The 27,233-nt window shown below is 43.9% G+C and overlaps 1 protein-coding gene across 2 annotated transcripts in view; it reads left to right on the plus strand.

Annotated features, from left to right (window-relative positions):
• Positions 1 to 26,919, plus strand: part of SATB2 (SATB homeobox 2) — a 129,898-nt gene extending 102,979 nt beyond the window's left edge. For both annotated transcript variants that reach the window (XM_058840383.1, XM_058840382.1), the window contains exons 10-11: positions 1,561 to 1,758; positions 23,917 to 26,919. In XM_058840383.1, coding sequence (XP_058696366.1) covers positions 1,561 to 1,758; positions 23,917 to 24,372 — 654 coding nt within the window. In that variant the 3' untranslated portion in view covers positions 24,373 to 26,919. The remainder of the gene's footprint in view (positions 1 to 1,560; positions 1,759 to 23,916) is intronic.
• Positions 26,920 to 27,233: the final 314 nt, after the last annotated feature.

The raw sequence follows: 27,233 nt of genomic DNA on the forward strand, positions 1-27,233 counted from the left end.
GTTATTAACATGTAGGCCGTGAGGAAGAGGCTGCACAATGAGAACAGCTGGTGTTGCTGTCTTGGCTGATGCAGCGGAGATAATCAAATCTTGCCTTTTTTGGGGGGGTTAAGGCAGAAGACACAGTGGAGAGTAAGACAAACAACGGCTTATGATATTATACACGGGGTTTAGAGTGCATGGTAGAAGTTGTCAATGGCTTACAAGTTGTTACACAAAAAAGCAATACCGAGAAGCCCCCCTGTGGGCTGGTAATGAACCCGGCTGTTTGCCTTGCTCTGGTCACTGTTCAGAAAAACACAGTTTTGGCTACTTCTTCTACCAAACGTTTTTAACATTGATCAAGCTATCTTTTAGGTATTGTAAGGTGCCTGTCAAAATGGTGTCAGAATGCTGAGCTGTAGCTTGAAAATGATGGGTTATAAAGCTACTAGGTAAAATATTTTGACAGGAGTCAGTAAGGCGCGTTGACAGCATCCTCGGCATTATCTTCTCATCTTCTGTCATTTGCATTGCGTCTCCTGTGCAGGCACAGAGGGGAGGCTCTGTCCCCAGCCCCAAGTGGGCTGGCTGCTGGCAGGCAGGGCAGGGCTGGCTGTGCCCCCACACCGGGCAGGAGCAGCAGCAGCCGTGATCCCTGGCTCACCTGCTGGGGACTCCAGGGCATGCTGTGCACATGCCGGGCTGTCCTCACCCCAACAGCTTTTGCACTTGGAGTCCAGGGTCGTTTCCTCTTCCTGGAGTGCTGAGCTTTCACCTCGGAGGTCTGAGCAGTCTCCCTCTGGAGAGGTCCTACAGCTCCTCACATACAGCAGTAACCTTTTAAAAGCATTTCAAACTGACCTTAAAACAACACATCAGAAGTAAAATCTGTTTTTATTATGATCTGTAGTTGGGTTTAGAATTACTTCTGCCTAATATCTTGGTATTTCTAGTAACTTCTGCGGGAACCTTTTTTTCGTTCTTTTGTGCTAGAGGATTCTCTTTCTGTAAGGCTGCATCTTTTAGATTTTATTATTTAAAGCTGTAAAATTTTAGTGGGGTTCAGAGCTGGGGGAATCAGTGCAACATAGGGTCAGCAAATCAGAAGTCTTGACAGTATATTCTACTAGACATTTGGAATAGTGTTGAATTTCTGGTTCTGCAGCTGCAGGTTGCAGTGAGGGTTGTTAGCAAGTCTCAGGAGTTATGTCTCCTTTCCTCTTGTTTGGATGAAGAAATGAAGGGGCTCTGAAATGGAATTGAAGGTGCATCTCTGTTTCATCTTTCTTTTCTGTAGGAGAAATACTTATACACGAGCATTTTGAGCATGGTGTGAATATGATGGGGGCAAGATACTGGTTTTTGCTGAGCGCTGCTGCTTGTCCCAGTTTCTCCAACTTGCAGGAAATAGAATATATCACGGATTTATTGAGACCAAAGGGCAGCTTGGGGTGGTGGGGGTTTATGTGCGAGATGAGACCGACAAACCTTTCAGCACAGAGCTTTAAGTCTGACCTTCAGCTCCCATCTGGCTCCTCGCTGCTCGGTGAATTCACTGTGCTGACCCTACCGTTGCAGGGCTGGCTGTGTGAGCTGCTGCGCTGGAAAGAAAACCCAAGCCCGGAGAACCGCACCCTTTGGGAGAACCTGTGCACCATCCGCCGCTTCCTGAACCTTCCCCAGCATGAGAGGGATGTGATCTACGAGGAAGAGTCCAGACACCACCACAGCGAGCGGATGCAGCACGTGGTCCAGCTCACACCCGAGCCCGTGCAGGTCAGAGCGCTGTCTGCCTCCTCAGGGTGTCTGTGTGGGAGGACTGGGGTAACACATGGGGGTTCAACAGCGTGACACGGTGATAGGCTTTTTATGTATTGACTGAGACTTAAAAGTAATTCTGAAATGACCATGGTAAGCATTTTGTGAGGAATGGGCCTTCATTTCACAGCCTCATTGGGATTGTTTCGCTCCTCTATGCATTTCTAACTAGTATGAATTTTTGGTTGATACACCCTTGTTCTACTCTTGTCTCAGGTATTAGTAGAATGAGAAATAAATAAATGCAAATATGTGTATGGAAAACAAAGTGAAAATACTACAGACTCTTCTTTGCAGTTCCAGCTTCAGTCAGAAGAGAAAATCAGCCTAATGTGTATTCCTAATAACTAATAATGTATGTCACAAACTCAAACATCTACAGATGGTCAAGAGAGGCTCAGGAGATATTTCTTCAATCTAAAAAGCTGAGGCGACACCTTCCACAGCAGCCCTCCTTCCCTTCAGCCCTCCAGTTCAGCCCCTGGCACTTGGTACCATTCACTTGATGCCAGATTATGTGACCACTCTGGGAGCTGTTTGTACTGTGCATTTCTCTGATAATCTTGCAGTTCCTCTTCCCACCTTCACTCTGCCCATTGTTTGATGGTGGATTGCACTGCTTTGCTACTCTTGCTGTGAACCTTGGCATTCAGCCTCTATTCTTTGTTGCTGCTCTTGTGCTCCTACCATTGCTGCCAGCTATCTAGTCACCTTTTCCTAAAGGCAAGAGGTTTCTCTGTCTTGTTGTCCTGACCATCTGAAACATGTAGGTCTCACTCAGATTAATTATTGCCTAGTTCAGTCCCTTTTGTCTCTTCTGCTAACTTCTTCCTCCTTACTTTCCTTTGTGTCTTTGCCTGGAAGAAAAAAACCTGTTTCCTGTTTCCTGGGGTTCAACTTCTCGGGGCTATAAAGAAGGGAAAGTGCTCTAAGTAATTAATGTAGCAAGTTTTATCTTCCACATCCCAAAAAGTTTATGGGAGCTTGGAAGCAGAAAGCTACAAACAGGTAAAGAAAGGGGCAAGCTAACATGTTGGAAGACAGCTAGACCTCTGTAGACTTGAACATTTTAACACAGTTCTGATGCCCACAGCAAGTGGTAATATCTTGTAAGGGACAGAAAAAGTTTCCCTGGGATATTGTGAGTGACCTTGATGATTAGCCTACTTTCCAAAGCCTTCTGCACATCACTTTTCTACATCATGCAGGTTGGCTCTTGTGAGTGACACGTTAACGCTGTGCTGGAATGCTGTGCATTTGTATTTGTCAGCAAGTTACAAAGCCATGGATTAATTATTTATTACAGTCAAAATATGAAAAATGAAGAAAAATAAATGGGACCAGCTGGCAACTACATACAACAAAACTCTGGAGACTGGTATGCAGTTGATACAGTAGACTTGTGTTTTGGGGGTGCTGCATTTTAAAGCTATGCTTGCCCATCCAAAAACCCCAGTAGGTTTCTGAGTGACACACTACCAGTGCCGGGCACAGGAGGTCTGCTGTCCACCTGCTCCCTACTGTCAAAAGATACCCAACACCAAGTAATTTTTGAGTAGTTTTCAGTCTCTGGGACTTGAATTGTTTTAAAAAGCAAGGTTTGTTTTTTAGCTTTGCTGCAAGGGTCACTATTAGGTAATTAGCCATGAAGAGCCAATGACAGCAGCCAGAGATGTAAAGCTGAGGTCCTCACACTTGCAGTCACTGGAGATTTTGTGACACTTTACATAAGGGTAGGGGTCTTGGGCCCTGCTCCTGGCTGAACTCCAGGCCAAGTAATTACATTCTGCCTATCTGAAATTCCCCCTGTAGTGTCAAGTGGGAAAGCAACTCTCATTTCCTCCTCAAAGCAGTGGCGGGTGCAGAATATCTGCCACAGTGCCTGGCTGCATTTTAGCGGGGGGTGGAAACATCCAAGAGCTGCAGTCACTGACCTACTTTGTTTTGCAGGTTTGCTGGTGAGAAGTGTGCTGTAAGTCAAGCCCTTACCTGCAGCCTTGATAGCAAAATGACAGTCCTTTGAAGAAGATACAAGCAGCAGTGCTGTGAATAACAGCAGGTGCAGAACTGTAACATAGAAGCAGGCAGGATCTTACCTCTGTTCTCTCTCTCTGCCCAGCCCATCTTTCTCTTGGCTCTGGTGGCTTAGGTGTGTGTATGGTAACTTCTGTCTGCTGCTTGGGTCTCCTGCTCCTTCAGCTGAGAGACTGGGAGAGCCTGAAAACAGGCTGTCCCTCACTGCTGCCAGAGCTCCCAGCCACCATGGACCTGTCAGGGCTGAGGACGTCCCCCTGTCAGACTTGGAAGAATATCTTAGCTTATTGTCACAAGAGGCATGACCAGGCTATGTTGCAGCCTTTTCCTCAGTAAGGCTTCTTGGAAATGGCAAAGATATCATTGTGACATGTTTTGTGTAGCTCACTTGCTGCTTACAGTGTTGGGGGACACTTCAGGGAGGGCATTACCCCAAGGCTGGGTATGGTTTCTGTCTTGGAAAAGGCTGGGTGTGCTCAGTGGGGCAGTTGTGCTGTAGGAGATCAGCTGGACACAGGCTGGTTCTTCGTGTTCAAGGGATTGTTGTTGCCTTTGTGGGAGGTTCTTGCCCTCAGTGCTTTGGTATTACTAGCCTGCACCTCACTGTTTAGCTTTAGGTTCAGGGCTTTAAAAACAAACATGTTTATTTTTCTCTCTTCCATTAGATTTTTTTCCCATCAGCCATATATTAATCTGCTTAATTGTTTTGCTGTTTCTGAAATGAATAATATCTATAGTGGAAGCTGAGTGTTAAAAAAATTCCTCCCTGCACACTTGATTTGTTTGTTATTGTCCTGAAAAGTCATAAAATGTGAGCCCTGTGGAGCTCTGTGACATGGCTGTGTTCTCTGGCAGCACTGGGTGTGACCATATGGACGTGTCAGAGTGTGGCTTTTCCTTCACACACTGGTTATGGAGCATCCATGCTACATCTACATGTTGCTGTGCATGCAGGCTGAGCTTGCCACAGCCTCTCATTAGGTTTTTAAGGAAATTGAGGTGTCCATTAAGAGGCTCCCCCTCCATTCCATGCAATGTGGTGTAATAGCAAAGTGCTGCTAAGAAGAAGAGCAGTGAGGTTGCTGCTAGCTGGGGTACCATAAGGACATCACCTCTGAGTTACAGAGTGCCTGAGCCACAGGTTCCTGGAGGATATCCTGGAAAGCATTATTACATTTTTGCTGTGTTCCCAACCTCTTCCACCACCACCACCAGGAGTGGGATCCTGTCTGGCCCTTTGGTCTGGCCTGGCCTGGCCCTTAATGGTGAGCAAAGAAGTCCCTTTGCAGCAAGCAGTCCTTGTGCTTCTGTGGTCAGCGCTCTGCTCTGCAGAGGTGAGCCTTCCCTGTCTTACTTTCCATCCCTTGCTAAATCCCACCATTCCCTGGCTGTTTCCTGGCACTGGACCTTTCTGGAGTGTTAATGCTGACAAGTGCCTACAGCTGCTTCCCATTGCCAGCCAGGGATTCCGTGTTTGTTACAGACATGCTGGGACACAGTAAATCTAATTTCTCTCCCTTCTCCCACTATTCCTCTGCTGTGTCCAAGGTGACCACTCCAGAGAGTAACCATCTTGCTTGGCACTTTAATATAGTGCTAATTCATTGTTAATTGCTGGGGCAGAGAAGCCTGACTCCATTGGGAAGGCCATGAATCAGGCTGTTGTCTCTGGAGTGTCCAGGTGGGTAAGACGGTTCTCTGGAGTAATGAGCCAGCACTGCAGCAAAGTACCTTCTATTCAGGGAATGTGGAAACCTTGCCTCTCATTTTCTCTGAAGTTGACAGGTAGATCTGCTGAAGCTGGTAGGTACGTACTTATCTGATACACTGTTACTTTTGTCACTTTTTAAAAACAACATCCCTCCACCCTCTTATTTCTCAGAAGCTTTGATTTAGACAATGACAGTAGTTGATTTGTCTAAATGTTGATTTAGACAATGTATAATAGTTCAGATCATAAATCAAGGAGGAACATCAGTAAATAAAAGAAGGCATAGTAAAAAGCTCTAGGAAAGATCTTCTGTATTGTATGTTCACTGCAAACGTTGTGATCTCTTTCAATATGCAGAAAATGGCATACCAGAGAAGTAAATAAAATACTAATTTTATAATTTTGTGAGGGATAGAAGGGAACAAGTATTTTAGAAATGACAATGAAATGCAAAAGAGCAGAACATGGAGCCCTCGTAAAAATGGGTCAAGGCAAGTGGCGATGGCAGCCCAATGAAACTAATTTTATATTCTCTTTCTAGAAGTAATAAAGAGGGGGATGAACATCACAGTAGTGCTTCCTAATGAAATAGCTGTTTTCTAAATAATGCCTTGGAGTTCATGGGTCACATAATGCATAGCACACAGATGGAAAAACCAGTGAGACTTAAAATTTCTTAAAAAATAATATTAATTAATAATACTTAGGCAATCATAGGTGATGAGTGAAGCAAAGCTGTGTTATTCCATAGGGGAGCATGGTGTGCTTAATGATCTATAGGATGATATGCACAGTGAGGTTTTGCTGTGTTTGAGTTACACCAGGGGATTTTGCATACTAGAAATTAGGACTGAGTTGTCTGTGAGACTTGGACAAAAATTACTTTCCCAAACCACTAGCTCTGAGTCTGGTCCTTACTGTTTTGAGACAAATTTTTTGTGGAGATGCTGTGCCCTGTGATTCATTCTTAATGGCTGCACCATGAGAGTTTTGCTTTTTGATTATTTCTCTGCACCCAAAAGACAGACCATAGATTGATACCCACCGCTTTTTGACTCCCCAGTTCTTTAATCCATGGCTGGATGTGATGCCTGCTCAGACAGGGGTGGTCGAGACTGGTGACACAACTTGTACTCAGCAAATCCAGATGGACTTTAAGAGAAACTTGTAGGTTATTCAGTACACTCAAAATGATCAGAGCTTTGGTTTGGGAGGGTTGCACTTGGATTATTGTTTTTCTTTGATTTAGAGCTACAGAGGGAAATGTGTGTCAGAACGAGGTCTGTGAATTTTGTGAGTGGAGAATATCTGTCTTTCTTAGATACCTGTCCTACCAAAATTAGACAACAGTCAATTTCAGTGTCTCCTTTCAGTCTAAACTATTAAAAAAACACAGAAAAAAGTCTCAAACTATGTAACTTCCATTTCTATGCAGTGTTAAAGCTGAAAGCAATATTTATTGCAAATGCCACTCACACTGCATTTATCTCTATTGTGTGTGTGACTGCTTTTGGGTCGGGGTAAGGGAACTGTCTTTAAAGCATGTGGTACATGCAAAAAAAAAAAAAAACAACTCAGGGATTTTCCACTTCTGAGCTGCTTTCTCACGTTTCTCCAGTACCTGTGCCCCAAAGCCAGAGATGGTGCATTTTGAAGTACCAGCTGTGGCTGCATGCTCTGCTTCTCCATCCTTTTGGTGCATACCATTTTTCTGATGGGTTACAGTAGTTCAGGAGCCTTGCACGAGTTTGACAAAGGGGCACAAATACAACAATCCCCTTGTATTTGACTCTGAAGTATCCAGTAGATCTGCTTGTGATTGATAGTTACCACAATTGCAGGGGAAGGCGCTGAGCTGTGACTGCTACAGCCAAACCTGCCTACTGTGCCATTTCAGCTGTTTCTGTTTAGTGTGGGTATCTAATGTGGCTGAAAATGCTGCTGATTTTTATTAACGTTAGGCCTGCTATTCCCCTTGAATGATGGTGGGGAGTGTACTTGCAATTAAAGCCAAACTGCCTCTGTTCTGAAATCAGTTTAGGTTTAGTACTGTTCCATTTAACCCTAGAAATGGGAGATCAAGTAAACTGCAAAGTTTCACGTTTTTCTGTGGTGGCAAGTTCAGTCTTGTCAGAATAGTACATCCTTTTCACATTTGTACAGAATCTGAAACCATGAGACCACTTCAGTGACACCTGTTCCCAGACAGCTTTCATTTGGTCCAGGATCAACTGAGGACAGGGCAAGAATGAGGTGGGACTCTTACGTGAAGGAGCCCTGAGAATATGACTAGTGCTTTTCTTCAGCAGCATCTTGCAATACAGATGACTCTGAGGCTACATTTTCTGTGAGGCTGCCCCAGAGCAGCTCTGCTTGGGCTGCCCTGGCTCCCATGGCAAAATGCTCCAGGCAGAAATTTCCCTTAAAATCTGAATGTGCAGATTTAGCGCTGCTGAGACTTGGCAGGAAGCAGCAGGGTGGTGGTTTGTGTTGGTGTTGCTCTGACAAGTTGTTGTTTTAGCAAATGACATCACTGTAGCTCTGGCCCCTGTTGTCTCACCCTTTTGCCTTTCACACACAATTTGACCAGATTTAGCCCTCATTTCCTACAGTCCTGGCCCCGTTGTAAATGATAAGCTGCTAGTGTTGTAAGGAGCCATAGTAGGTTGAGGATGAGCAAACATAGAGAGCAAGATCACTAAATAAAGCTCTTGAAATTCACATAACCTTTGAAGCTTGCCAGCAGCAGGCAAACCTTGAAGGCTGATAAGGCACTTGATGAGCCTCTGTTCCATTTACATTTGAAAAGTTTTGCAGTTAAAAATATTGCTCTTTTTAATTTAGTTTTAATTTTAATGCTCCATAATTACTCTATGTCCCCCACACTTCAGGCTTCAGAGATGTGTAAATGTTTATAGGCTATTGGCTGTGTGCAACATTTTATTCTCAGGCTCTCAACAGAAATCTTAGGATAAAGTTAGAGCCCTGGATCATTGCAGCTGGTCTTTTTCTGCAGATAGGCAATTACAAAAAGTACATGGGGAGGGAAACCATTGAGAGTAGTGCTACCGGAGCACTTTGCACTGCTTGACCCTCAAAGAGCAAGGAGCTACTCTTCCTTCCATGTTGGACAGCATCCTCCAGGGAAATGGTGCAGCTTCTGGGCAGTGCTGGGAGTTAGGCTGTGACAGAGCAGGACATGGATGGTCAGTCTCCTTGCCCGGGGCCAGTCTTTTTTTGGAAATTCTTTGCTGCATCCTTTTACTTTTTTGTTTGTTTGTTTGTTTTGGGGTTTTTTTTTGTTTGCTTTTTGGTTTTTTGGTTTGTTTTTTTTTGTCCCCTGAATGGCTTAAAATACCCAGAGACTGTAATGTGTGCAGAGATACGGTTTTTTCCCCCCAGGGTCAGTATATTGTGTACATTGTTCCATGTTTATATGGACTTTTACAGGAATTGCAGATTGAAAGGAGAAGTGTTTTTGTGTGCATGCACTATTCTCACGCATCAAGTATCCAGAAGTACAGTAGCACATATTTTTTCTCACAGTCATCTATGCTTACAGTGTTTCAAAGAATATTCCAAAATATCTTGGCACAGACAAAGCGAAGCTGTTTGCAAGATCCCTAGCTGTGGAACAACAAAGGCTACACACATCACACATGACTTTTATTAAAGTCTTAAACAAAAATCAGATAATGTATTTAGAAAATTAAACTTCACTATTTATGATGCTACTCACATTGTGAAAGGAAGTTGGTATCCCCTTGTGCCTCCTTTCCAATGATTTCTCTCTCAGTTCTACTCAGTTCTTCATGTTGCAAATGAGAAGATGAAAATCTTAACTACAAATAACTACATTTAGAAACCAGTAATTTGGGACTAACTCCCATTGTGGTGCCTAACTTAAAAAGGGTTTGGTGTTCAGAAACAAAGGAATACAAGCATGTATAAGGTGCCTCTGGTGGAACATTTGGAAGTTTGAATCATCTAAAATCATTATTAACCTCTTACCATTACATATGGCAAAAAGGATGTGGTAAATCACAGAACACATCCTGGATATTACAGACCCAGCCATCTCATTAAATTTGTGTTAAAAAAACATTCCTCTATTTCCAGTTGAGGCTAAATTTAGTTTTACACATTGTGCCATTATAATCCAAAATATTGTTGGCACCCTTGTATTTTCTAGTTGCTTTTCCCTCAGATTTATGTTTCGAAGCTCTACATTTTGCACTTATTAGGCCATGCCTATTTGATGTGCCACACTTGAATGCAAGGCACGAGGGCAGAGAGAGTTGTGAAGAGCCCCTTCCTTTCTGCTACAAGTCCTATCATGCAGATGTTGAGGAAAGTGAGCACATAGTGCGCAAAGTCTTAATGCAGAGCCAGAATTGTTCTGGTTTTTTATGAGCGATATGTGGCTGTCTCATGGTTAGGTCTGGAAAACCTTGGTATTCTGAGTCTTGCTGGCAAAAGCTTGGCAGCCAGGATTCCTTTTGTTGGGGTTTTGATAGTTCTTAGAGTTGAACCATGCAGGGTATCACAGAAGTCCCTTGTACTCACAGGAAGTAAGAGCTGTCTCCTCTTTCTGTACTGTGTTGAGGGAAGCTGTGGTATCAGCTGTGACTTCATCCAGTTGTAACAGAAAGAAAGAGACACACTAAAATTTCAGGACTCAACAAGCCCCATAAAAAGATCTGTCTGGACAGCACTTTACTAGTTAAGTGCTAAGTTATTATTATTATTTATTATTTATTTCCTCTCCTAATTTTCCTCTTACTGAACAAGGAGGAAATATCTTTGTTCTTTCATTTGAGAAGTGAAATAAATGTATTCCCTGCAGCATTTGAAATTTTAATAATCCATAATAAATAAAATCATATCTAATAACATAACTGCTTTCAATTGGCAACACGATCTCCTAGATGCATTGCAATGGCAGAAACATAAATAGTTGCAGCCTCTGAAAGCCTACTTCCTATTTGCTAAATATACTTGGCTTGCTTTAAATTCCTTTGTGTGCAGTCATTAATACAATCCTCTTTGACAGCATTTAATTAAAGTGCTTTTCTCTATTAAATTCATTAAAACTTTTTTTTATATACAACTGTTTCCCAGACACTGAATGTTAAGGACCTGTAGGCCTGTCTTTAAATAACTTCTCTCTCCTTGTTGTAAATTGTTAATTAAATTTAACTTAGACTGTTTAAAGATGGCTTGGAAAAGAAAGCCAGATTTCAGGATATGGTCTCAATCATGGCTGATTTTTTTTAACACAATTTTTTCCATGTAGTTATAGACTGCGTGTTATATTGTTTATGAATGTTGCTGTACTTTCAGCTGGAACCAAGCAAAGAAATACCCTAAAAAGCTCATTTCCATCTCACTTCAAAAATTTCCATCTTTTTAGTGCAGTTTCTTAGCCTAAGAGGATTTGCAAGGGGGGAGTAAGGAGGGAGGAGCTGTTTAGTATTAATAGATTATTGACAGCTTAATGTCTTGGCACCTAGACAGCCCATAAGGTATAATAAACAGGAAGCTGTCTGATGTGAGCGCAGTCAATAGCGTATTCAATCAGAACCTTTCAGTTAATTGCTGGTTGACCTCAGACATTTCCTTTAAGTGAAACTGTCCTTCGCTCAGATCTCATCTGGGTTTCAGGGTTTAATTTGAGAATGCCCTTTCCATATGGCAGCTTGTGCATACATTCCTGGTGGAGTTCTGCTTTGCTCCCATGCACAGCATTACAAGAGCCAGCATGTGCCTGGAGCTTTGCAAATCTTATAGCCATGCACTGGGCTGCCAGTGGGGCTGGGAATAGGCCATGGGGCTGGGAATAGGCCATGGAGCTGGGCTGGGAATAGGCCATGGGGCTGGGAATAGGCCATGGGGCTGGGAATAGGCCATGGGGCTGGGCTGGGAATAGGCCATGGGGCTGGGAATAGGCCATGGGGCTGGGCTGGGAATAGGCCATGGGGCTGGGCTGGGAATAGGCCATGGGGCTGGGAATAGGCCATGGGGCTGGGCTGGGAATAGGCCATGGGGCTGGGCTGGGAATAGGCCATGGGGCTGGGAATAGGCCATGGGGCTGGGAATAGGCCATGGGGCTGGGCTGGGAATAGGCCATGGGGCTGGGAATAGGCCATGGGGCTGGGCTGGGAATAGGCCATGGGGCTGGGCTGGGAATAGGCCATGGGGCTGGGAATAGGCCATGGGGCTGGGCTGGGAATAGGCCATGGGGCTGGGCTGGGAATAGGCCATGGGGCTGGGAATAGGCCATGGGGCTGGGCTGGGAATAGGCCATGGGGCTGGGCTGGGAATAGGCCATGGGGCTGGGCTGCCGCCGGGCACCGGCACCACGGTTAAAGCAGGCAGGGCTGTAAACTGACGTCAGGGGTATTTTCAAAGCAGCTGGGCTGTTGCCGAGGGTGTTTTGGATGGAGAGGCACTGCGGCACTAACGAGACCTGGCCTGGCCCCTGCAGATGTGCAGTGCTGCAGCCCAGCTGTGCACATCAGTGCAGTGGCTGCCCCGGCAGAGGGGTCAGCACCCGTGGGCACAGATTCCCCTGCTCCTCTGCACAAGTGCAGACCAGAGCTCATTTGTATTTAGTTTCCCTAATTCCTGTACTTAGCCATTCTAATTTTTTCGGACTGTATATCTTGATGAGGCCCAGATAAGCTACAAAGGCAAGCAGGCAGGAAACCACACGGGCAGTCCCTGACCCTGACTAACTGGAAACCATCTGCTTATTTGGGGAGGAAACCTCCATGGAAATCTCTTCTAGCAAGTCTGCCGCATTTGGGTTTTTCTTCCTTTCCCTCCAACTGTTGACTCTGAGCGTGTGTGTTTTCCACAGGAGAGATCAGGGAGGGTCAGCTGTGGCAGCTCTAGTTTGAAGCACAGGGGTCTGGATTTCCTGACAGCAGCGAGTGACTGCCATGTAAAGTAAATGCTGCTGTATCAGAGCAAGTTTAATTTACATTTCACACAGTCAGGAGACACTTTTTTGTCTTTAGATTTGCAGTGATTGTGTTTTTTAGCCACTTATCATACACTCAGGCTGTGGTTTGCTAGAAGGAGTATTATTACTTTTAATCTCTAATTTTTCCCTGGTTTTGATTAATTTCTGTGGTTCTCTTTGTCCCTCTGTGTCAAACAAACTGCTTATGCCTTTTTAATGGCCTGATTAGCACCAGGGAAGCACTGCTGACTTGGAGTAATGTTATTTCTGGTGTTCCCTTGTTTAAATGAGATGAGGAGTAAGAATGCTGCATTGCTATGTTTGGGATCCATTAAAGTCTAGTCTGGACCCCTGCCCAAAGCAGACTGTAAATCTTTTGTCTTCATTCATGCAGGTTGGAAAGGTGAGGGGGAAGAGTTTTGAGATGATGCCCCCTTTTCAGGAAGATTAAAGGATAAGAGAGGTTTGGAATAGTTATTTCTGGAGAGAATGGAACAAAACCATTGCCAGACAGGACAAAACCAGTGAAGGAATCCAAATTTACATGTGTGACCCCGGGGCCATCAGCTGCAATACTCACGCTTTGCTCCCAGGTGTCTCTGGCCAGAATATATTTGGAAGTATTTTCTGGTTTTATCAGACTTACTGGCCAAGCTGCTAATCAGTGTTACATTGACAAAAGGACTCCCATATGCAATAAAAATCATAAGCTTTATTGGATTTTGAGATAGAAAAGAGTCACATCCATCTCCTTTTATAAACTGCATCACATTTTGCAGAGCTCCCATCAGTACAACCCTTAGTAAATACGGTGGTGAAGGAGGTAGGTGGGTAGATAGATGGCTGTGAGCTGCTCTTTCTTGGGTGGTACAGCCTAGAGCTATAGAACTGCGTGAGCTGAGTTAAAGAGGTTGCTGACATTTCTGAAATGCTGAAAGAAAAAAATATGTCGGTCCTTTCTAAATTATTATTTTCAGTTCAAGTAAAAAAAAAAAAAGTTTGTGGCAGTTTAGAGCAACAAGCAACATAATGCTTTGAAGGGAAATAGGAGGAATTTGAAGAGCAAAAGTTTTTCTGAATAAAAGCAACCAGAATATGCTGTTTCATGAAAAAATGCCTTAACAACTGCTTGAACTTTGTCAGATTATTCACCCCTCTGCTGCCCCAGGCAAGCAGTTTGGCAAAGTAGACTTAGTCAATACTTTGATGTCACTCAGTCAACATTTTTGACCAGAAGATTTTTGACTGAAAAATGCCACACAATCCCAACCTTATTGAAGCAAAGAATGGTGTTCTGCATTTCTAGCAAAAGCTGGGGCTCCTTGCACATAGACCTACAGTAGCTGCAGGCTTGTGTGAGCTTTACCCCTGTGGTTACGTCTGTGTAGCCAGCCGTGGACAGAGCAGTCCATGGAGTTCCCCACAGCAGCCAGCAGCAAAGCTGGATGGATCCCAGGGCCATAACAATGTCATCTTCTGCTTTGTCCTAATACTGCCCCTCTGGCCTTAAATTAAACTGTTTTATTAAAAATGAACGAAAAAACTGAATATAAATTGCACAAGCTGTTGACTTTCCACAAAGTCATTTTCTACCGGCATCCAGGGTCTGTAAAACAGGTCAGATAGTGAGATATGGAGCTCAGCATGGGAATGAGATGCCAGGGTAGCTCCCTCTGTCTTCCCACATGCTCACCTTTTCTAGAGCTTAATCACGAGGACTAAGGATTTCAGATCTAATTCTCTGAGGCATCCTGTCTTCAGTGACCTAATCTGTGCAGGAGACTGTACTTTGGCCATTAGATTTTTATTTACCCAGTTTCAAGCTAAGGGTATAATAAAGCACATTATGCCAGTTGCGTGTGTGGTAATACTGGATATTTTGCTTTTACCATGGTAGTTGATTATAATGCACTTTTTAAGACTTGCTTTCTAAAAAAAGGAATATTTATACTTTTATGTGTTTGATTCACACAGTATAGTTTGCACAAGTCCTGTTATTAAGTGCATTGGTGGTTACATCTCAAAAGCCAAAAAACATGCTGAGTAGTGTTTTATCAGCACAAATCTGCTATTTTCACTAACCATAACAGTCAGGTTCTCCTGACTTCTAACTGCTCCCATTGTAAAAATTAGCAGTACAGTTGGGTATTCTTGAAACCCCAAATAGCCATCTGTAAGGACCTAAAACAGTTTGATGGGACAAATAATTACCCCCCCACCAGAATCCAGTGTCTAATCCAAACATAACCTTCCTGAAATAATGCAGTGCCTTCTCCTGGTCTGAGTAACTGGAAAACAACATGATTATAGTGGCGCCATTCATGCCACCATAGTTAGGGGTTTAAGAGCTTGACCTTAAGCATGGCTCTAGGTTGGGGCTTGTCAGGGAAGATCTTGCTCACACTGCCCACAAATACTCTTCTGATTTTCAAAAGAAAAGGAGAATATGTGTAGTGCTATTTCAACAAGAAAGCATAGAGGACACCCAAAGTGTTTTGTCTGCAGAAAACCAAACCAAAGACCCTTTTGCTGCCTCCTTAGTTCTTGTGGCATTCTGCCAGCTCCTCATTAGGATTATCAGGCTTGGAATGGGGAAATGCAGAACTGACTTGAAATCTTTGGCAGACCCTCCCTTCAGCCAAAACCAAGCTCAGGGTCTATGTGGAAAGTGCTAAGCCAAGCTCTGCACACCACAGCACCCCAGAGAGCCTTGCTGGAGCTGTGAGAGAAAATACAGAAGAGGCAAGTCAGAGGCCCACAAAGCTCATGGTCTTGTTTTGGAGAAGGTGAGTGTTAACTGGAAGGTTTGTAGCCCTCAAGGTGCCACACAGGTGTTAAAAGTCCCACTTGAGGTCTCTACTCAGCATCACCATGAAGAAGGGCAGTGTTTCTGAGGCTGTTGCTTTTCCCCCTGTGGGTGAGGCTGCCTTGCCACCACAGGTTACGGGCAGGAGAGACTCGCGTGGCTTCTCCAAGGCCAGCAGAGTCCCGCCTGCCTGCCAGGGGTGCAGCAAACTGGCCCCTGTGCCAGTTGTGCTGGCTGTGCCCCATCCCCAGACAATGGAGCCATCCATCACCGATGCCTTCAGGAGAGAGTCTGCAGCGAGGTTGTGCAACGCTTCCTGGCCGCATCGGCCGCTTTGTCACCAGTGCCCTGGTTTGTGCCAGCAGCAGCCGGAATGGATCCGGCCGGCTGTGGATGGGCGTGGGAGGTACGTGCTGCCACCACCTGAGGGCTGGGCAGGAGCTGCTGGCAGCTCTCCCAGGCTGCAGCCAGGTATTAGAGGAAGAGGTACCCCGTGCTGGTTGCAGCTACTCTTCAGTGAACTTAAGGATCTGGCTTGAACCAGCCCAGGATGGGAAATTCAGAGCTAATACATGAATGTTCATCAGCATGAGCTCATTTATGCTGCCCCATAAAATCAGCCAGTTCTCAAGCACTTGCACAGCAATGAAAGTTGTGCCTCTGTGCTTTTGTGGGAAGAGTTGAGTTAGCATTCGAGGGAGAACAGTTACCCCAGGAAACACCGGGACACTGTTCTGCATTGTCAGAGTTTTCTGATTTATTTTTTTAACATTATACAGACAAAATAGTGGCTATTGTGTAGGCACGTGCTGTCTATTAACAGAGATCAGGAAAGGGAAATAAACCACGCATTACTGAAGAATAAGATCATGATTGTGGTCAAGTGGTGGCAGAAGTTTTTTTTCTCTTTGTCAAGCTGATTTGTAAACATTCTTCAAACAACTGTGCAGACAGCAGTGCCACAGCTTCTTGAAAGGAAAGCAAAGACAAGGAAAGATTCCTCTCTGCAGATGTTTTACAGTAACCTCTTAGACCTGTCCCAAAGTTATCTGGTCATCTGAAGTTGTCATTGCAAGCTACGCTGCACATGTGGCCTCTTAGCAGTGCTGTGTAATCAGGCTGTAATTTATATTTTATCTCCAGTGATGATAGCGCTTAAAAATGTTTTGTGGTGGATTTGCTCTTTGATGCATGGTAAGCTCCTGTTAGCATTAATGGGAGCAGTGTGTGCTGGAGAGGGGGAGAGACACCTTCCCCCTGCCTTCAAGTCAAGATTAATTATGTTTTGCTTATACTTATCACTGTGTGGGATGCCAAAAGCAATGTACAACTGAAAATTTTGTGGATTTTTCCTTCTTTTTTTAATTCCTGTTGTCTTTTTTGTCACCTTTTTGACCATTTTTGATAGTTTGGTCCTGGAGAATTGCAGGATGGGGCTGCTGTTTCAGAGGCTGGGTGTTCAGTGTCTTGCCATGCTTTCAAATCCCTGCCTATTTCCTGCCCTTGAGCAAGGCAGCCGCCATAAAGCAAAGGGAAGCATGTGGCGAGTGTGCTCCAAAGATGTCGAAATGAATCACTTCAACCAGCTTACATTCCAGCCTGGAAACCAAACTTGCCTTTGACTTCGGGTTCTCTGTGGAATTCATTCCTCTCCTCAAGAGTCCTCTCTAAGTCCCGTTTTCTGTAGCTCAGAGTGTGAATTGTACCTCAGAGCTGATAGACTTAGGACACAGGGTTTGTCTGATCTGATATTCTGGCTGCACTGGTGGTCAGGAGCAGGTGAAGGGTGATAGGAAAGGCCTGAATATTTGGGGTTTTTTTAGTGTGGGACTGCTTTGCAGACAAAATGAATGGTACCCAGAGCTGCTGGCTTACCAGGCGGTGTAGCCACCAGTTCTTGTTGGCTGGTTTAGTCTGGTGTTCATGAGATGGGGTACATCATATCACAGACAAGTATTTTAATTATCTCTAACAAGGGTGTTTACTCTCGTGCAGAAATTACTGAGCTGCATTGGAAAATGCACAGGATGTGTGGCCAGCATTTGAGCTACAAAATTAAAAGAAGCTCAGACTGAAGTTAGATGAAAGTGAACATATTTATCCATGTCAGACTTCCTACCATTTTGCACGCTCATATTGATTTCTTTTGACACGGTCTTCTTTTATTGAGTACCATATATTTTTTTAAATCCCTTACCGATAACAGTACCTGCTAAGGGCAATTGTAAAAGGAAACTAAAGTATATTAAACCTGCCTGGAGTCAAAATGTAATCTAACACCTGTAGTCTGCAATTTGTCATCACTTCATAGATACTTTTTCTTTTTTAATAACAGTTTTGGATTTCCCTGAGTTTTGACCTTAGGATACTGTATAATCCAAGAAAAGCAAGGAAACTAAACCACAGTCTTTAACACAGCTTTATGGTGTCAAGGTGTGAAATCACTCTGAGAACGAGCCCAAAGAAAATACTTCCTTTGGTGCTGCGACTAGTGCTGCAGTGTTTACCCAAATGAATGTATTTTTGCAGGGAAGAAAAAAGAGTAGACTTAAGACCCACATTTTTAATAGGAAAGAAATGAACACAGGTGCAAATTGTAACTTCTGCTACAGTTTCTTGTACAGACATTCCTAGAAACCTGTAAAGAGTCTTGGCACAGTGATTGTGTGTAATTAATGTTCTTAGCCCTGCGAGCCCCGGCCTGGGAGGCTGTCAGGGGGGAGGCTTGGTTATGGCAGCTGCTGCCTCTCCTCTTCTTGCATATTTCTATATGTGAAGAGAGACCGGGGCTAGGGAGTGTAAGGCTGTTCATTTGAATAGATAATCTCCTGCAGATTAGTCCTGTAAACTCTGGTAAGAGCGACAGTGTCTCCTTCTTGGTATAAGTTTTTTTTTTGTAACAAAAGGGAGTTTGTCTCTTCAGTAAACTTACCAGGATATCTGGACACTGCCTGGGGGCTCTCAGCTTACAGAGGTGAGGTGTTGCTCAATGAAACGCAGCTGAAGACCTTGTTTAGGCCTGTCTTCCATCCTGCCTTTGAGTTCAGCTGGCCATGGGGAAGGAGCTTTTCCAGTGGCTTGCTGACAGGAGGAGTGTGGTGAATTGTTTTTGCATAGGGTCACACTGGTGGCATCTCCTACTGATGAGCCGTGAATGCTTGCTTGAAGGGCAGTAATAGATGACTGGTGTACGAAATGAAGATTCTGGACCTATGTTTTGTAGTATGTGTCTCTTCTCTCTAGCTTAATTTTGGGGTCCTTAAGCAGGCTAAAATCTTGCTGTCTTTGGCGTGGAAGTCCTTGATGTGATACAGTGTTACTATGGGAACAATGTAAAGGTGAAGAAAAACAGAAGGGTGAGACCCCTTCCCACCACTGAGAATAGATTGGTAGAATTATATGTTCTGGAAAGAACAAATAATCTGTATCTGTAACAGAATAAACTTAAGATTATTGAGTCTAACCATTAACCCACCAATGCCACGTCCACCACTAAACCATGTCTCACTAAGTTCCACCCACATCTACACATATTTTAAGTACCTCTAGGGATGGTGACTCCACCACTTCCCTGGGTAGCTTGTTCCAATGCTCTACAACCCTCTCACTAATACCCAATCTAAACCTCCTCTGGCAAAGAGAAGGCCAATCCATTCAACTCTACTCCTTGTGGGTTCAGGTTATCAAAATTGCTACTGACTACCACATGTCATCAAGGTACCTGTCAGTGCTCACGCTGTCTGCGCACAGAGGCAGGTGGTGTCTGTTCAGCAAGGGCAGTCTCTGTTGCAAATGCACAGTCTTTCAAGAATGTAACATTTTTTGGTGCTTCTCTTGGCAAGGGGCACCTCATCATCTCAGCAAATCCCAGCGGAAGGGAGCTCAAATGACCGATCCTCTCTGCAAAAGGAAGGGCAGAACCACACTAGGAAAAAAAAGAGCTTGGGGTTTTCACATAGAAATGCAGTTCCTGATTCCAGCGTGCTGCAGAGGCTGTCCAGGCAATGGAGGGTGACCTGTCACCGAGCCAGTGCTGTCAGCTGGTGCGTCACTGCTGGTGGTGGCCGGGTGTGTGTGTGTTCCCTGCTCGAGCATCCTGCTTGGCTCCCTCAGCCACTCACCGTCACGTGTGTAGCTCTAGCTAGAAAGTGGGTGGAAATGGAAACAAACATCAGTGGCATAGTGAATCCAGCCAAAGTTAAATACAGTACAGGCACAGACTGCAGTTACATGACATTCATCTTTCAGTTTGAGTTTGCTCACCTCTTTTCTGTGGGAATGCCAAAGTCAGGTTTCTTCTGTGGGAGCACATGGAGACATGGGGAGTGGATGTGTGTAAAACAGTGCAACAGTCCCTTCCCCCAATAATTCTTTGGATTTTAGATGGACCACAAACCCTTAGCTTATTACAAATAATCCTGATCACCCCCGTAATGATACAGTACATTATATACTCTCCTAAATTTAATCATTCAATATCTCACTTCCTTCCCTGTAGGCATGTACTATTATATTTTACACATGGCTTCCAGCTGCTTTTCATTGCAGCCTTCAAATCATATTTCAGTGCAGTGTGATCTAAGACCAGTCACTTTATCATTTAAAGTCAACTTCCATCACAGTCATTTTCTTACAAGCGTTCTACCAAGGCTGGTGAACTTGTTTCAAAAAGCTAAGTTTGTCTGTGAGGAGAAAGTCTACCTGAATGAACCTTCATGAAGCAGCATCTTCCAGAGATGCTCTGCTCTCAAATGTTGAAAGGCAGCCATGCCTATAGAGTTTAAAAATTAAATCTCTTGAAGGAATGAAAAGAGTAAGTCCTCTGGGCATGGAACGAAATCTGTATCTTCACATTTGATTTGAAAGTAGATAGGAAGTCAGGAAAAGGAAGGGAAGTCAACTCCAGATGGTGCTGGCTTGTGGAGGAGAAGGAGGAGGCTGCCCCACCTGTGGCTGGGGAGCAGTGGGGAAGGGCATGGGGGACGGAAATGGGAGTGGGAAGGGGGGCGTGGAGCATGCCACAAAGTGCACCCTTCTGAGCCCAGCACCAGCTTTCCTGGGAAAAGGAGAGCTGAGCATGGCCATTGTTGTTATCCCTTTTCTCAGAAGCCCATCATGGTGCTTGGTGCTTTGTGGTAGGTCCAGCCACCACGGAGGGTTCACTTGTGCTGGGAAATGCACCCTGTACACGGAAGATCAATGATGTTTCCTTCTTGGCAGTGCAGAGGCAGAGCAGCACTGACCCAAAACCCAAAGTGATATGGTGGGGTGTGCACAGCAGTGTGTGAAGCTGCTGGAAATTTTACCTGCAGATGTAGGAGCCTAATAATGACCCAAGATCTGAAAATCTGGAACTCCAATAATGGTCCATTTCCTCTGAGGCTGTAGCATGCAGAGCCAGACATGAAGTAAGCCAATCACTCAAATTGGCCAGCATGCTCGTCAATCAAGTGTAGTTTAAAGCAAATATTTAACATAAAGGTAATTTAGATTTCATATTGTACCATATGCTCAGCATTTGATCTGGTTTGCATAGAAAAGTGTTCTCTTTTGTGCTAAATACCCTGCCTTGTCAGAAGGAATTGCAAAACTGACCACAGCCCAGATCTGAAGGACATTCTGTGCATTTATCCATCTCTCTCTATATGGCTAAAGTTCTGTTGCTGAAAAATACAATGTGGCTGAAATCCTTTTTTAATCTCACTGGCAATCCAGAAAAAACCCCCAGAAGTTAATGAAACAATGAGATTTGTCTGTTAGAAGAGCAGGTTTAGGTTTTTTTTTCCATTACCTAGGATAACAGGAGATAAAATAAAATACAACATTTTTCTAGCATTTTACACTGATAATCCCCAGGTTTTGCATTTTCTCTTCTGGAGAAGGTGGAGAGGTCACTCTGGAAAAGGAAGGGTTAATTGAAATTATTCTTCCCTCCCGCACTCAGCCTTCTCTTTGGTTGATTGCTTTATAGATGCTGTAGGCATCTCTTCATCTCCTTCAAATTAAACATTTTACTGCTGCTGAATCCCGTACTGTTGGATTTTTTTTTCATCATTATATTTGATTGGAAGTCTTGTAACATTTTTCAAGCTGGATCATTTCTCATGCTATTTGTCAACTGAAAAGGGAAAAAAAAGCCCCTTTCCAACGCCAACAAGAATGAACTGAGTAATTCGCACCCTTTCTGGATGTGTTTCTATCTCTGTTAGATGCTACTTGAATCCAGCTTCTGATTAGCAATGCTGCTTGCAGCTTTTGTGTGACGCTGTCTGTAAGTTCCCTGGCAGTTTATTTGTGGTGTTAAATCCTTTTGATTTTGGCTGCTCTGGGCCTTACTTTGTCAGGGGACAGGACCAGAAGCCACAACAGAGGAGATTAGGTAGGGTCTGTGTGACAAATTTATGGGGCTTGGGAGCCTGCAATCCTGGGCTCTGCTGCTTTCAGTGCTCCCTGCTGACGTAGGTACGGATCCCACCCTCATCTGTAACCCTCTATTTGGAAACGTCAGCCCTTCTCTTTGAAAGCAATCCATGGACAAAACAGAACTCCTCAAAGAGCAGCTGAGCGATTCCATTCATTGGAACATTATGCTCTTTTATTGCAAGAGATGTAATAAAACATAAACCAGAGTATCTGTCATTTCCATTTGAGCTCCCCCTTTTCCCCCGCTCCTTGGTTAGCCATTTCTGTGGCACCCTCAGTATTTCTGTGCTTGGGAGGAAAACGTACATATTGGCAGCGAAACAAGTTTGTGGCGCTTCTGCCCAGCCTCAGCTCTCGCCCGCAGGGTGGCGAGTCCTGTGCTGGCACCTGCTCTCGGCTGTCCGTGCAGAGCTGCTCCTTGCTGGGCTGCTCCTGCCGCTGTCCTGGCACGGCTGTGCCCGTGGGGACAGCGGGCAGCGCTGCCAGCAGCAGGATGTGCAGCTGTGTCCCTGCACTGCCAGCCCTGGCTCAGCCCCGCTGCTCCGGGACGTGGTGCCGGCTCCTGCCTGTGTGGCCGGGGAGCTGCAGCCCCCGGGGAGCAGGGACCTGGCCTGTCACAGCATCCCTGGCCTGTCACAGCATCCCCGGCCGGCTCGGCCCCTCGGCCACGCTGCCATGGGCAGTGCCCGGGGACTGCGACCTGCTTCCCTAAAGCTGCGACTGGAGATCGCTGATGTTACAAACTGTTATGGCAGGAACGTTTGAGGAAGGAGATGAATAAAGGGCTCTTCGGCACAGAGCCTTTTCATTTATTTGCATAACAGGCTGATATTCCACAGCGGACTTCCCTCTTGCGGTAATAACTTGACTGGTGTAGCATTTTACTGGGGGCTCGGTATGCGTGTGAAATTCAGTGAAAGTTCTCAGAAGATTTCCACTATTTATCTTTGTGTTTTTGGGGTTTTTTTGTTAGAGAGCTTTAATGTAGGGTTGATTCTCTGGATGTTACTGTTTGCAACAAAGACATTTTCTTCTTGGTTAAAGAGCCAGAATTCCCTCTTACTTGTGGGAGAAAATAGTTATCCATATTGATTTTGTTAGCTTTGAGTGTCAAGCTCTAATAATTATTTCCCTGCATCTGAAGAAACCTCTGGGCAAATACAGCTCAGTCCTGTAGGGGATTTTTTCTGTTAATCTCTCTTGTATAGATTTGGTTTTAAAGAAAGCATATGGAGCTCCTCTGTGTTTTGAACAATTCAGAGCAGGTATTTTTTCCCCTGGAATAAGGGCTACACGAGGCCCTTTCTTAGTCATTTTAAGTGGCTGTTAGGAAGATTAAGAGCTACATATGCTTTCTTTAAACTTGCCAAAAAGGAGATACTGTGGGTGAAAATCTGTTACAAGACTGCAAAGTGTGTTTGCCCAGAGGGTGTCTCAGAATGGAGGGCTATAATTATTTGAACTCAGAGCTCCTCAACTAGTGAAATTACTACAGATGTGATACAGAGAAGTCTGTTCAGGAGACACATTAAAGCCACCTATGTGAAGCAACAGCATTGACTATGCTGTCTCTCTTGAGAGAAGGGAAATCCTAACAAGTCTCTGCACTTCTACTTTTTTTTTTCTTATATAAAGTAGCTGTGATGGATTTTAATGCAAAATCATTATTCATAAAGTAGCACCTGACAATCCCACATGTGCCTAGCCCTTTGGTGGTACTTGAAATCTTGAAGAAATGGTCAAAGTGTCTAGCCTGAAAAGATGAGAGGAAATAAGGATGGGGAGAGGAGGAGCAAAGCAGGAGATGGGACTTTTCTGAGACGGGATAACTAGCCAGTCATCATGACAATGAGACTATAATACCTTTTGACTTAATTTTTATTTTGGCTATTTTATATTTCTTTTTGTTACTTACATTTTGTATTTCTTACTTATTTTGTGGCTTTACGTTTATTTTATATTGTTTTCCTTTTATATCACTTCCTCCTTTCAGTCTTTAGTTGTACAGACAGGTATAGCTGTCTTACAGGTGAGAAGGGCACTGGAAAAATGCCTATTAATTGTGTTTTTCTTGACCAAAACAAAGTAGGTCCTGTGTACAGACCTGTACAAGTGCCCTTATGTCAAGCACTGAGGGGGTCAGCATGTGAAGTGTGTGTCTGTTTGATCTTATAGGTGCTGCACAGACAGCAGTCCCAGCCTGCCAAGGAGAATTCCCCACCCAGAGAAGAGGCTCCTCCTCCACCTGCTGAGGACAGTTGTGCCAAAAAGCCAAGATCCCGTACCAAGATCTCCTTGGAAGCTCTGGGTATCCTTCAAAGCTTTATTCACGACGTGGGTCTCTACCCTGATCAGGAAGCCATCCACACCCTCTCTGCTCAGCTGGATCTCCCCAAACACACCATCATCAAATTCTTCCAGAACCAGCGTTACCACGTAAAGCACCACGGGAAGCTAAAAGAGCACTTGGGAACAGTGGTTGACGTGGCAGAGTACAAGGATGAGGAGCTGCTGACGGAGTCGGAGGAGAACGACAGTGAGGAAGGCTCAGAGGAAATGTACAAAGTAGAGGCTGAGGAAGAGAATCCCGACAAAAGCAAGGCGGCTCCAGCAGACATCGACCAGAGATAATGTGAGATAGGAGTGCAGAAAGCAATACATTGATCCAAGGATTTTCTGGTTTTTATTTTTGATTTTTTTTCCTCATTTTACTTTTTGTTTGTTTGTTTCCGTTGCGCATGATCCATGTGCAAACCGAATGAATTCAGCATTGCCCAATCAGACATCGCCTTGACACAGACATTCGAGTGTTACACTTCCTACATCTGACTGAAGCAATCGTTGTAGTCACATAGGATTATGCCTTCATCAATCTTGCACTTATGAAAGGGACAGCTAGCAAGTAAATGGGAAGAAAAAGTCCTATGAAATCAGTGAAGGGAAATTTACAACTTTGTGTGTGTATATATATATTTACATAAAATATATATATATTAAATTGCATGGGACGGAACTTTACAACCTGAAAGTATAGACTGTGAAATGAGTTCTTTAAAGATGAGACTTGTTTATGTATTAAAACCACTTCACAATGAGTTGCTTTGGCTTTTTGATAAACTGCCGCCTGCTCTCAGGGTGTGGTGACTATTTTTGAATTCCTATTTATTTTCTATGTTTATCCCTGATTTTTTTTTTTTTTTCATTATTATATGGCTTCCTATCTGGCAACTTGATGGGTAATTTTTGAGGTATTTAAAGACGTAAATCAACACTGCCAAAAAAAGAGGAGAAAAAGAGAGGAAACGGAAAAAGAAATCAGGGCACCTTAAAGAGAAAACAAGTAAGTTAAGTTAAAAGTACTTTGAACACAATGCACACTTAAAAGGATACAGCATGTTCCACTCCAGATAGTCCTTTCCGTAGTGAACAGATGATTTTTCATGGGATTCAGAATGACTAAAACTGAAATGCAGTGCATAAAAGACTTTTCCATTAACAAGGTCTTTATAGAAAGAGAAAAAAGATAAACGTGTTGAGATTTGATGTATGGAATTCATACTATCAACCACATTTTAGCGTGGATTTTATTTACCTGTTCTCTGTTTCAGATCTTGAAATTTATAAGCTTCCTTCTTGTTGTTGTTTTTTCCTTATACTGAAGCGAAACACACACCCACACACAAACACACCCACACACTCACACGTGTAAAGTTACATTGCGACACAAAATGCCACGATCCCGAGAATCCCGTCCAGGTAGATTGCTGACAGCCCGAGGGTTTGCGTTGCCGACTCCCCGCTCGCCCTCCTCGCAGCCTCCCCGTGTTCCCGTTGTGCTTTCCCCGTGTCCCGCGCTCCGTGCCAGCGCAGCGCTCGCAGCCGCAGCCCCGCTCCCTGCGGGCCCCGGCGCTCCGCAGCACCCGGGGGCAGCCACGGTACACAGAGCCGAGCCCGACTGACTCTTGGATGGCCTGAGCACAGAGCTGCAGTCTGCCATAGCATCCACCCGCTCTGAGGCACCCTGTCGAGAGAGACGCCAAGTAGCATTTACTTTTCACTTCCGTGCAATGCTTTCCGAGACAAAGACCTCACCTTGCAGCTGGATCGATTTCAGACGCCTGTAAACTGCAGCCATAACCAACAAGGCTTCTGGCTTTTTTCTTCCTTTTTTTCACATGGGCTTTTCATGTAATCTTGACAAAGACCTCATGCAATATCACTTTGAAAGTTACTTTCTGTTTACTACACCAGGCAATGTAATATAACTGTTAATACTATTTATATATTTGAAAGGTATAAAAGGTAGGAGTTAAAAACGAAAAACAAACCTCTACGTGTAGATATTTACTCAGAACAGACAATATACAGGGAGAAGACGTTGCAATACAAGCTAATTCTAGCTGCTCAGTAACCTCTGGAGTTTTTATGAGATTTTTTCAGAGCTAATGTTTGAAACATGAGTATCTCTGCATAAATTTCATATACCTTTGCAAAATTATGGTGGGTTGCTTACTTAATGCCCCTTTTGCTCTTCATCCTTTAGTTCTGTAGTATGCTGCAGCTTTAATCAGAATTTCGATGGTTGCTGCTTTATGTTTCTCTCAGAGCTACGCTTTCAAAACTGTCTTCTTATCCTGTAGCTAAAATCACTCCATACATTTGAAAGGAAACTGAATTTTGCCAAGCTGTGTAAGTTGTTCATCTGATGATGGCATCAACATTTGGTATCTTTTACACTTCAACCAAAAATTTTATTAGGTATTTTTTCAATGCTGAGTCTTGCCTTTTTATTTTTAATTTCACTGCCGATTTTGCAGTGGTTCTAAGTGAATCTGTGGGCATTTTAGCCTGTGGTCTTGCCAGAACTTTGCGAATTACAATGCATATATGTCTATTTATTCAATATCCATCATATAATATCTATTTGGAGAAAGAAACTTTTCTTGTAGTGCCTCTTAACAAAGCACAATTTTCCGCCTTTTTTGTGAAATAAAAAATAAAAAAAAGAAATTGTGTTTTATTGCGGTATCAACAATGTGAATAAGGATTAACATATTGTAAATGTTCATTTTTCCATGTAAATCAACTTTATCTTCGTTATCACTAAGTGATAATTAATTTTTAACTTATGTGCATTGTTAGGCTGTTAGAATTTTTTGGTTGTTGAAATAAAACGCATTCAATAAATATGACTTAATTTGTCAAGTAATTTACTGGGCCTTTTTTCTTTTCTCCTGAGTTCAAGTGGAACAAGGTCTGCAAGATGGAGGGGGCATATTTGCCCCTTGAAAAAAGGTTTGATCAGTGTTACTGGGTCTTGAAAACCTTCCTCAGTCCCCTGGAGCTGGCACAGGTGACGAATGTGTGTCACCAGGACTAACCTGTTGTGTCAGAGGCTTTCTGTGCACACGTAGGTGCCTGCACAGGCTGTTTCTGGTGGGGTTGGAAGGAGGGTGGGGGTGCCTTCAGCCTGTCAGAGAATATACTCAAAA

The sequence above is a fragment of the Poecile atricapillus genome, chromosome 5 (assembly GCF_030490865.1).
Source record: "Poecile atricapillus isolate bPoeAtr1 chromosome 5, bPoeAtr1.hap1, whole genome shotgun sequence".
Lineage (NCBI taxonomy): Eukaryota > Metazoa > Chordata > Aves > Passeriformes > Paridae > Poecile > Poecile atricapillus.